At 36.4% G+C, this 12,121-nt stretch overlaps 3 protein-coding genes across 3 annotated transcripts in view; 2 read left to right on the top strand and 1 right to left on the bottom strand.

The window, feature by feature from the left end:
• The first annotated feature begins 2,838 nt into the window (after positions 1 to 2,838).
• LOC134650154 (large ribosomal subunit protein mL55) lies at positions 2,839 to 4,142 on the top strand. The gene is made up of 2 exons (XM_063505011.1): positions 2,839 to 3,105; positions 3,934 to 4,142. Exons 1-2 carry the CDS (start codon positions 2,911 to 2,913, stop codon positions 4,078 to 4,080), a joined length of 342 nt encoding a protein of 113 aa, XP_063361081.1. The 5' UTR covers positions 2,839 to 2,910; the 3' UTR covers positions 4,081 to 4,142.
• Positions 4,143 to 4,587: 445 nt separating this feature from the next.
• Positions 4,588 to 6,098, top strand: LOC134650117 (SET domain-containing protein 4). The gene has a single exon (XM_063504951.1). The coding sequence runs from the start codon at positions 4,721 to 4,723 to the stop codon at positions 6,089 to 6,091; it is 1,371 nt and encodes a 456-aa protein (XP_063361021.1). The 5' UTR covers positions 4,588 to 4,720; the 3' UTR covers positions 6,092 to 6,098.
• Positions 6,099 to 9,748: 3,650 nt separating this feature from the next.
• LOC134650159 (iron-sulfur clusters transporter ABCB7, mitochondrial) overlaps positions 9,749 to 12,121 on the bottom strand; it is a 31,835-nt gene continuing 29,462 nt past the window's right edge. Inside the window, exons 14-15 of the mRNA XM_063505015.1 lie at positions 11,227 to 11,420; positions 9,749 to 9,861 (exon numbers count right to left, since the gene is read on the bottom strand). Of these exons, the coding sequence (XP_063361085.1) occupies positions 9,849 to 9,861; positions 11,227 to 11,420 (207 nt within the window). The 3' untranslated portion in view covers positions 9,749 to 9,848. The remainder of the gene's footprint in view (positions 9,862 to 11,226; positions 11,421 to 12,121) is intronic.

Here is a 12,121-nt window from a genome sequence, read left to right as displayed (position 1 = left end):
CTTTTTAATACAATGGACATCGGTTGGCGTCTGTGCTCTAGCTGAGCTTATCCTGAAGCACGGCTTTGACCTCGCATGAAAGCTCGGCTCACTGGGGAACTTCGGATTTTTAGGCCCGGCCCGGCCTTTTTAACACGCTTTCACCATTTTTTTACAAAAAAATTCGCGCTCGCTGCGCTCGCGTTTTTTTGCTGCTTTTCTGGTTAACCCTCTATCTACATGCTAACTTGACTGGTGAATGAATAGTAATTTAAACCTATGGAATATCTTCATTATTACGTTAATTTTAATCATGCATGGCTCGGCGTATGGTATTATGGTCGGACAATCGCTGTTCAGCCTCGCACAATATTTAACTACCTACCTATTGAGAAAAAAAGGGCTCTCCCCACACTTGACGCAAAAAGGAATCGGCAAAAACTGATAGGAAAAAGCTTTATGTCCACGCAATAAGCAATAAGAGCGAAAAAGACATCACTCGGCATGTTCGGATCGGCTCAACCGACACCTGAAGGTTGAAATTAAAACCACAAACTTACTTCCCTGAACTGAAAAATGAACATTATGTACCTATGCAGAATTGACTGTAAGGGCCTAAGGGGGCCCCGAGCATTGCACTGCCTAGGGGCCCCGACATGCTTAATCCGGCCCTGCACATGGGTCCTGTTGCAGTGAACTGGTTAGCGACGCTTTTCTCTTTCATTCTCCAACACAACCGACTTCCCAAGGAGTTTAAGTTGGCAAAAGTGGTTGCAGTCCTAAAGCCGGGAAAGCCAGAAAATCTTAGTGATGGTTGAGCCATTTTATTCGTTATGGTGCTGGAGGAAATTAGATTATAGCCCGAATGTAAACACATGCCTGCCCTGCCCTGCCATGCTCTGTTGTGAAAACCTCCATAAAGTGCGTTGAGTTCTGTGTTATTTTGTGCGATATGGACGCTATTTTAGAGTAAATTTATTTCGTGGTAGGTATCTAATAAGTACCTACTTTTGATAAGGTACGCCACTATCGATAAATCTGCTACAATGTCTAGATTATGTGCTTGTATTGTAAGTAGTAAATTATTAAAATTTTCTTATTATACTTGGTCAACCAGATCTTGACAGTAGAAAAAGGCGGCAAATTTGAAAAATGTAGGCGCGAAGGGATATCGTATCATAGAAAATTTGAAATTCGCGCCTTTTTTTACTGACAAGATTTAGTTGACCAGCTATAACATGTATTTTCTTGTGTGTGAATACTTTTTCACCACACTCGCTTTCTTTTCTATTGTTTACCTAAAATTGTACTTTCCTAGCGATAATGTGATGTAAAACATGTATGCAATAAACATATTTATACTTGGTCAACCAGATCTTGACAGTAGAAAAAGGCGGCAAATTTGAAAAATGTAGGCGCGAAGGGATATCGTCCCATAGAAAATTTGAACTTCGCGCCTTTTTTACTGACAAGATTTGGTTGACCAGCTATAATTTAATATTCTGTTTTTTTATTTATTCCATTATTGATAACATTAACCATTTCCACATAATGTTAGGTCTACTTGGGCGGTTTACAAGTACATTTTTTGTTTGATTTCATGTAAACAATTAAAGTTTTTTGTTACAAGAAACCAAACAAAAAATGGACTTGTAAACCGCCCAAGTAGACCTAATATTATGTGGGACGAAAGTACACGTATGGATGCATATGTAGTTGTAGTTGTGCACGCACAACATACTTAGTTGCGGCGGAGAATCAGAGATGGCGCTTTCAAATGAGTTTCCATAAAATGCTCCAAGAGGGCTCTCTTTTGGGGCGCCGACGCCCTATTCTTTTCGACTTTCGTGTGAGGTAAGGTGAAGTGGGGGATATTAAAAAAAAACCGGCCAAGTGCGAGTCGGACTCGCGCACGGAGGGTTCCGTACCATCAACAAAAAATAGAGCAAAACAAGCAAAAAACGGTCACCCATCCAAGTACTGACCCCGCCCGACGTTGCTTAACTTCGGTCAAAAATCACGTTTGTTGTATGGGAGCCCCACTTAAATCTTTATTTTATTTTGTTTTTAGTATTTGTTGTTATAGCGGCAACAGAAATACATCATCTGTGAAAATTTCAACTGTCTAGCTATCACGGTTCGTGAGATACAGCCTGGTGACAGACGGACAGACGGACGGACGGATGGACGGACAGCGGAGTCTTAGTAATAGGGTTCCGTTTTTACCCTTTGGGTACGGAACCCTAAAAACAAATAATCAACAAGATATTTATGTCGTGTCTAACGTATAGTTGCATCCCTGTCATCACTTAAGTAATGGTCTCTCCAAGCGTCACGATAATCGCCAATCCCTTCTGATTTGCAATACATTGCGGCATTTGGTTGTTTGTTTCACGCACATAGTCTGGAGGGGGCATAAAATAGTGAATTGCTTAATGACCAGCCACAAGTGATACAAATAGATATAGCTGGTCAAGCAGATCTTGTCAGTAGAAAAAGGCACGAAATTCAAATTTTCCCGATATCCCTTCGCGCACCATCTATGCTTCGCGCCTATATTTTTCTAATTTGCTGCCTTTTTCTACTGACAAGATCAAACAAACAAAACATAAGTGAGAGCGAGAAAGAGATATATATTATACTACTCTTTGGGTGCGGCGCACTGTGACCTTGAATGACCTTGAACGCTTCTTGCTCATATTTTAATTTTAATAAATTCAACCTTTGAAATGTAATAGTATTTTTTAACTCTGCTCAAAGTTTTATAATTTCAGAGCGTACCTCAATTAATTTATTTTTGACACTGACATATTTCATATTGACATAAGTATACGTAACCTATAACTTTAATTCTAATTCTTTAGGCAATTCTTGTATTGTGGATACAAAACGAACTCATAGTACCCAGTTTCTCGGTAATAACTATAAAAAATGCATTGGCGTTTTTTACTTAACGTCCGGACGCAATTGTCCAATTTTACAATGCATAGAAGTTTGAGTAATAATATACCTGAGATTACCAAAGTACACAGAGAAATATATACGAGAATGTATCCAACGACGGTGGTGCTACCTGATGGATCTTCGTTTAATATAAGATATCATGAGCCTAGGAAAATTATAAAGGTATGATGTCTGTAAGGTGTGCAATGTACCAGTGTGTAGGTCATTTTGAAAGGGTGGAACAGTTCTGCCGTCTGTTAAACTTAGTTCAGTTAATTATATTTACAGTTATAACTTTACCCTAAATAAATACTGCATTAAAATTACAACAGGATCGAAATATTCCAAATCAATCCAGTTCGGATTCGGTTCGGTGTTCACCTTAACCCCTTTTCTCCTTTTGCCCCTGTGGAGTTTTATGAAATCATTGTTGTGTTTGTTTTGTCCCAAGCAACTTAAATGTTCGTTTTTACCTCCATTTTATCTCTTTATTAACTCTTTCAATACCTTCTGCAAACATCTTAACCACATATTCAAGTTTTAGTTTTGTTATTCATTGAAATGTTAATTTTATTTCTTTTTATTCTATAAATTTTGTAACAAATGATTTTTGTTCAATCACTAACTAAGGAAGAGTGGTGCCTTACAGGTATTTTACCAACTTTGTACAACGTAAAACTGAAACTGAATAAACAATTTTATTATTTATTTATTTATTACATATGGGGACATGGCAATGTATGTTTTGTCAGTAGTGCAGGTAGAGTGTAGGAAGGCAACTACCATAAAACCAAAGTATTAAAGGACTACCATTTAACTTGGCCGCAATAGAAAGTACATAACTTGGCTATTTAATGCTGGTCTACTCCCACTAGTCCCACTTATCCCTGACAATAATTTATCATTTGTGTTTCATAAAAACACTTAATATTTGCATTTCATTTTACCCTAATAACAATAATAAATAACCATAGATTAAAATATTAACTTATTTGATTTGTATTATTTCAGCTTCCCTTAGATTTATCACAGCTGTCTGAAGAGGAAAGAAAACAGAGGATTGACAAAAGAAAACCAAGAAAGAAGGTTAAAATTACTGAGGATGTTGAGGACAACTTTAATGCTAAAAAATATTTGAAATATATGAAGAAGAAGTGAAGACATAATAAAAACTGTGTACTGTAGATTTTTATTGTTTAGTTTAATTAAAATTGAAGGTTGGTATTTAAATGGGAGTCATTTCATTTGGATAAAAGAATCTAAACCCTTTGATCTTGAAGCAATACTCCAATCTGGTTGGAGAAGACGAAGCCATTGTATTTGAAGCTACATTGTATTTTCGTGGGAATTTTGTGGGCAACCTAAGAAAGATATTTATGTAAAATAAAATTAATTCAGCTTCTATTGATCTTTGCGTTTGGATACTACACGAGCATGGAATGTAATATAATTGGTGTGTTTCGATTGGTGATATAAAGGATTTAATTACTGTCATTCCATCAAACAAATCAGAAATTATTATTTTTTAATTCACTGGAGTTTGGGTCAATAGAGAAACCCTTATTTTATCAATTAATCTCTATTTACAAAGTTACATACATGGTGAACAAAACGCAGTGTCAAAATAAAGCTGTCAAAAAAAAAGAACTTCACCTCGTATAAAACAAAACGAAATCATGAGCCGCTCGTTCAATAAGTACTGTTTAAATAGGCTCCTTATTAAATTACCCTGTAAGAAATCAAATGATTAATTCTACGAAATACAGTGTATCAAAAGATATTCTCGGCGAGCGTGAAAATGGGAAGAACTCGACGTATACGAAGCCAGAAGGCGCGTCATTTTAGGACTTGTGGTGCAGAAAGCGAACTTATACTCTTGAACTCGTGGCTCGCTAACGAAGGAATGCTATACAACAACAAACTGACCTTAGCTGTGTTCGAAAACACCGGCCGCGGCGTTCTCACTAAAAAGAAGATAAACCCTGGAGAGGAGCTTATGAACTTACCTCTAAACTTAACTATAAATGTAACCAGTATTTTGATGGACTCTACATTTTGTAGTATTTTTTTAAATAATGATAAGAATTGTTTGATAGAACATAAGCATACAATATCATTTCAGTCACTGATGGCATTTTACTTAACATTTCTGCATGCACAGGGTTCAAAATCAAAGTGGTTTGTGTACTTAGAGAGCTTACCTAAAGAATATACTGTACCGTACTTTTTGCCTGATGAAACAAAGTTATATGTAGATGCGGATATACTTACTGTTGTTGCGAAACAAGAGGATATAATTAAGACTTCATTCCATATTTTTGAAGATGTTTTGTCTTATTGTACGAGTAGTCAAATAGATGTGATTAATATTAAAGATTTTTTCTGTCAATCTAAATATGAATGGGCGTATTTTACAGTCAATACCCGATGTGTTTATATGGATTTAGATAAGGTAGTAGATCTGAAAAATATTGAGAACTCCGTTTTGAACCTGATTACTGATAATACTAAAATATCACTTTGCCCATTTTTAGACATGATCAACCATAGTCCCTATGCCAAGAATGAGACTAAATTAATGGTCAGTAAAGATATAGAAAATATTAGCATAAATAAATTAAGCCAGAACTTATTTACTGATGTGAGATTTTCTATTTATACGAAAAATACATTTGATCCTTATACAGAAGTGTTTATATGCTACGGAGACAGTCACAATCTGAAGTTAATCACGGAGTATGGGTTCTGCTTGCCAAATAATGATTTGGATTATGTCGCTTTTGAGTTCGAAGATTTAGTTTCATTCTTAACGAGCAAACATATAAAGTTGTCTCAAGAACAAATTGCATTTATAAATAGTCATAATTTGAGTAAAGATTTGTATATTGATTTGAAAGGCCTCAGTTTTAATTTATATGCTGTCTTGATGGTTGTCAAATACTACTATGAGCGAGACAAAGATGTGAGCAGACTGATATACTCGGCAGCTATCTGTTCTAACGACTCTGACCTCAACAATCTAATAATGCCAATGATAGAAACAAAACTAAACTTGATCAAAGAATCAATTACTAAATTGAAGACTTATGAAAGTAATATAATCTTGAATAATTGTATATCACTTATGTGTCAATATGTTAGAATATTAGAGAAATTTATTAAATGTTAGAACTACATATGAGTTTTTTTATATACCTAAAGGTATTTTGTATGAGGCGTTGAGACTTATACTTGGCAATCCAATTACTACAAAACAAGGGCGTAATGTACATTATCCATTTGTAGCGCCATTTACCTATTTTATCTGTTAAACAAGGGGCACGGTTTTTCCTTTGCTGTTAGTCTACTTCAACATTGTAGCACACACATAAACATTCAGTGAAAGTAAAACACAGTTCGTAAACAAAATAATATACTTAATCAACTGTACAAATACTCAACGACGTGTTTTATGGTCTAAATTTTACAATACAACAGTCAAATAACACTTAATAACGTCTAACTTTCGATTGTTTACATTGACATTTAAATAACGCTTCTTGATTAGGCGTTCAAATAACGATTTGTACAAGGTTGGCAAAAAAGAGTAGAAATTAAAATGTGGCAACACTGTAGTGTTTCGCCCCGTTTTCTTATATATATTGGTTTGAAAGGGACGACACTAGAGTGTTGCCACTTTTTAACCGACTTCCAAATCTCAAAGAAGGAGGTTATCAATTCGGTTGTTTTTATTTTATTTTATTATTTATTTTTTTATGTTTGTTACTCCATATCTCCGTCATTACTGGACCGATTTTGAAAATTCTTTTTTTGATTGTATGTATATGCATACAAATTGGTCCCGTTTTTGTCAAAACCCAGTTCTGATGATGGGATCCATGAGGAATCGAGGGAACTCCTCAAATCTTAAAGGCATACATATAGTGATTTTTGTGTTTTTATCAACAAATCAAGCATATACATTCAGAAACGTGACATTTGATGAAGTGGAACTGCTGATGATGATCAGAACGGAACTCTTCAACGACGCATAGTTCACGTTTGGCGATTTGTCCTCTTCGTTATGTTTGTTAAGCAAGTTAAATTTTTAAGCCACATTTTTGTCAAGCTCGAGTTCTGATGATGGGATCCATGAGGAATCGAGGGAACTCCTCAAATCTTAAAGGCGTGCGTATAGAGATTTTTGTATTTTCATCAGAAAATCAAGAATTTTTATTAAAAACTGTCGCATTTGATGAAGTGGAACTGCTGATGATGATCAGAACAGAACTCTTCAACGACCCATAGTTCACGTTTGGTGATTTGTCCTCTTCGTTATGTTTGTTAAGCAAGTTTAGTTTTTAAGCCACATTTCTGTCAAGCTCGAGTTCTGATGACGAGATCCATAAGGAATCGAGGGAACTCCTCAAATCTTAAAGGCATACATATAGTGATTGTTGTGTTTTAATCAACAAATCAAGCATATACATTTAAAAATTAACATTTGAGGAAGTGTAACTGCTGATGATGACCAGAACGAAACTCTTTAACGACGCATAGCTCGCGTTTGGCGATTTTTCCTTTTCGTTATGTTTGTTAAGCAAGTTAGGTTTTTAAACCATATTTATGTCAAGCTCAAGTTCTGAACATGGGATCCATGAGAAATCGAGGGAACTCCTCAAATCTTAAAGGCACACGTATATAATTTTCTGTATTTTCATCATAAAATAAAGCATTAACATTAAAAACTGTCGCATTTGATGAACTGGAACTGCTGATGATGATCAGAACAGAACTCTTCAACGACGCATAGTACATGTTTGGTGATTTCGAATTTCGACTTTGACTTGGACTGGGATCCGGACTCGGATCCAGATCCGGCCTCGTACCCGGATCCGGTTCGGACCCGGCCCGGACTCGGACACAGACCCGGACCTTGACCCGGAAAACCACTATGATACCTAAACTAAACAAACTACTATGATTACCTACCATAAAATGTAGGTATAAAGTATGATGAGGCCAAACCCCTCCCGCTCAAACCCCCGTACACCGCACCGCATGCGCCGTTAAGTGGGTTAGGTTAGGTTTGAACTGCTATCCTCACAGAACCGAACAAAAGTGGGTTAGGTTAGGTTAGAACTGCGAGCCTTACAGAAACGAAATGCTACTAGAAAAGTGGGTGGTTTTACCTCCTTTTCTACATAGCGCACCATCTACAATAATCTTTCACCGGGCCGCATAGAAGCCGGTTTTTTTTTCTTAAAAATTATTAATTTCTACTCTTTTTTGCCAAGCTGTAACAACTGATCATAAAAGTTTAACCGCTAGCAGGCTAAAACAATACAAATTGGTAATTGAATTTTGGAATCGAATAAAACAAAACAAAAGCAACTCTATGACGATTTTGATTTCATTGAATTATTAGGCTGCGTTTCGACCAGAGATGTGCGAGAGATACAGACAAGACATCCTCCAGACTGAACATAGTAGCGCTACCCCCTCTGCCACAAATATACGGTAGTTTTACTCCATTTTCGAGTCAAGTGTCTTTGTGTGACGTCCGTGTCTTTGAACGGACCAATCACGGCACGTGACTCGCTCACCTCGTCCCCCGCACCCCAATATTTTTGGCAGCATCGGTTTCATGAAATAATTGCTTTAAACTCCGTCTAGAGGATTCCTAGTCTATGGAGAGGGATGTCTTTTTAAGAATCAATAGATAATTAATCGGTGAGCGAGGAAACACATAAAATGATTCTACCCTTAAGGACTGTGGGACGCTACACTAGAGGTTATATTACACATTTTTGAATTTTGAATTCGGTTGTCTGGGAAACTAGACATTTACAAAATATACATTGGAAACAACACATGCCTGTGGAAATAATACATCGTTAATACATTTAACATATGTGTGCACCAGGCACATACTCGTAAGTTCTTAATTACAATCAAATCATAGTAAGGATAAACGCGCAAAGGTCATAGCAGATGGTGCGGCCATCGTTGAAAAAAAAAAACATGTCTTTAAATCATAGATGGAACGTGAACTAAAAAAATAGTTCTAGTTATAGTTGGTCAAACCAATTTGTCAGTCAGTAAGAACCAGGAAAACTATACTCATCCTTTTCTTTTGGGTTTACTAGCTAGTGTAAGACAAAGATAGTATGATTCTCTCTGTCTATGTTTGAAATGAGACAGTCCTTTGCAAACTATAATTTGAGAGAACGAGTTTTCGAACGAATTAATTGACAAGACACTGAGGTTTCACATTTTGTTACACATCACATTGCGGTAATATTGAACAATTTAGCTTCAACTATAAATGTGGCTTTCCATTACAAGAAGGGTCCTTATGCTTCATGTCATTCATATGCAATAAGGTACTTTTCAACTGAAATTTCAGTCCTTATTGCATATAAGCATAAAGAGAAGGGTCCTTTTCTCTATAGAAAGCCACAAATGGCTGGCAATTAAAGACCGTGACCATTTGACCATATTGAGACTAGACCATCGTCATATGTTGAAGGTTGTATAAGTAGGTATATTAAAATAATAATTATTATAATATGTACATATAAAAACAGGATATTTCTTCATTAATCTATTGTAATCTTTTGTGAATTTCAATAATATTTACAAAGGATTACCTACCTCGAATTAAAAAAATCGTATTTTTTTTTTCAAAACCATAGTCAAAGGAATACTATCTTGTGTCTATGATTTGAATACATCTGACTGTATAGTATACTCTGGCAAACCCACTTTATCCAGTAGAAAATGGCGCGCAATAAAAAATTTATATCATAGGAGTTGTCCTATGATATGATTTTTTTATTGCTACTATATTTGCCGCCTTTTTCTACTGACGGAAATGGCTAGCCAAACTATAGTTACTTGGTAAGCACAACGTTGTATTGTCTATACTCTTCCATGCTCGTCACTCATTTGATTTCTCTGAAAAAAAAACATGATGATATAGACACGTGTAACAAAATTATTTCTATCTCGGAAAGGCATGAGGAATAGAATGATCTTTGTTTAATTTGAACGAAAATGATAAACAGTTAATTGTATTCCGCGACATTCATCGGATCGACATATCGCAGCGGCTAAGGTGCTCAACTTGTGCATTGATGGTCACTTAATTCTATTATTGTATAGGAAAAACCGGAAGGGACCAAGAATTGAACCTTGAGGCACTCCGAGGGCTACTGGAGATCCCGCCGATTGAGTTCCATAAATAACTACTCGCCGAGTTTCATCCGAAAGGTACGATTTGAATAGGTCAAGGACCACCTTTTATCCCATAGTGACATAACTTTCTCTTTAAATTCTCGTGATCAACGCAATCAAATGCTTTTGACAAATCAAAGAAATATCTTAACGGTTATTATGTAGGTTTATATTATAATTATAGAGTTATACGAGCGTTTTCCAAAAAAAAGTGTACATTTCATTCATGTCTTCAAAATATTGACTTCTTGGGCTCATTTTACTCAGAATTATTTGTACATTCACGCCTCATACATAACAAAATGTGTCCAAAAAAATCCTTTCCAGATCGTCACATTCTTGTATGAATTTTATTTTATTTGTATGAACGTGACGCACTGGAAACATTTTTTTTTCATACAAAATTTTGGGACACATTTTTTCATGTATGAGGCGCGTGAATGTACAAATGATTCTGAGTAAAATGAGCCCAAGAAGTCAATATTTTGAAGACATGAATGAAATGTACACTTTTTAGGGTTCCGTACCCAAAGGGTAAAAACGGGACCCTATTACTAAGACTCCGCTGTCCGTCCGTCCGTCTGTCACCAGGCTGTATCTCACGAACCGTGATAGCTAGACAGTTGAAATTTTCACAGATGATGTATTTCTGTTGCCGCTATAACAACAAAAACTAAAAACAGAATAAAATAAAGATTTAAGTGGGGCTCCCATACAACAAACGTGATTTTTGACCGAAGTTAAGCAACGTCGGGCGGGGTCAGTACTTGGATGGGTGACCGTTTTTTTGCTTGTTTTGCTCTATTTTTTGTTGATGGTGCGGAACCCTCCGTGCGCGAGTCCGACTCGCACTTGGCCGGTTTTTTGTTTGCACACAGAAAGTCTGGGTTCGATCCCCAGTAAGACATAACTTTTTGTTTTTTTTTTCACTTAAACTTCGTATTTTTTTTTAAATAAATTAAAATCTTTGTATTGTTGATTGATCAAACCGCTGTGTGGCGCTGTCATCGTGCACGGTCCCAATAAGCTATGCTCGCGAGGTCTACAGCTCACAGAGCCACTAGTATTATAATTATAGAGTTATACCTGTTTTGTTTCTCCCATAGCCTTGAGTAGAGCGATCCGCTCTTGGCTATAAGGTCGTCGTGTCTCCCTCTGTCTGTTATATTGCCGTTTTCCAGCACTAGTATTTCGTCGGCGTCGGCGACGGTGGATAGACGGTGCGCTATGCAGATGGACGTGCGGCCTATTGTGGCCGCTTTCAGGGCTTGGAGAATTGCCTGTAGAAAAACAATATTATTAAAATTTCTGGGTTATTCCCACTATAGTTCGTTTTTTAGGGTTCCGTAGCCAAATGGCAAAAAACGGAACCCTTATAGATTCGTCATGTCTGTCTGTCTGTCCGTCTGTCCGTGTATGTCACGGTCACTTTTCTCCGAAACTATAAGAACTATACTGTTGAAACTTGGTAAGTAGATGTATTCTGTGAACCGCATTAAGATTTTCACACAAAAATAGAAAAAACACAATAAATTTTTGGGGTTCCCTATACTTAGAACTGAAACTCAAAAAATTTTTTTTCATCAGACCCATACGTGTGGGGTATCTATGGATAGGTCTTTAAAAATGATATTGAGGTTTCTAATATCATTTTTTTCTAAACTGAATAGTTTGCGCGAGAGACACTTCCAAAGTGGTAAAATGTGTGCCCCCCCCCCCTGTAACTTCTAAAATAACATAATGATAAAACTAAAAAAAATATATGATGTACATTACCATGTAAACTTCCACCGAAAATTGGTTTGAACGAGATCTAGTAAGTAGTTTTTTTTTTAATACGTCATAAATCGCCTAAATACGGAACCCTTTATGGGCGAGTCCGACTCGCACTTGGCCGGTTTTTATTTGACGTTAATAGAGTAGGAAATACGACTTTATAAGAGGTAGTTTCAAAGTCGCACCAATATCTGAGACACTTAAC

This window comes from Cydia amplana, chromosome 8, assembly GCF_948474715.1.
Source record: "Cydia amplana chromosome 8, ilCydAmpl1.1, whole genome shotgun sequence".
In the NCBI taxonomy this organism is placed as follows: Eukaryota; Metazoa; Arthropoda; class Insecta; order Lepidoptera; family Tortricidae; genus Cydia; species Cydia amplana.
The sequence above is the reverse complement of the archived record's forward strand: the minus strand, read 5'-3'. Positions and strand labels throughout refer to the sequence as shown.

Coding starts and splice junctions, on each gene's coding strand:
- LOC134650154 (XM_063505011.1), top strand. CDS start 2,911: ATGCATTGGCGTTTTTTACTTAACGTCCGGACGCAATTGTCCAATTTT. Junction 3,106..3,933: donor AGCCTAGGAAAATTATAAAG/GTATGATGTCTG, acceptor GTATTATTTCAG/CTTCCCTTAGATTTATCACA.
- LOC134650117 (XM_063504951.1), top strand. CDS start 4,721: ATGGGAAGAACTCGACGTATACGAAGCCAGAAGGCGCGTCATTTTAGG.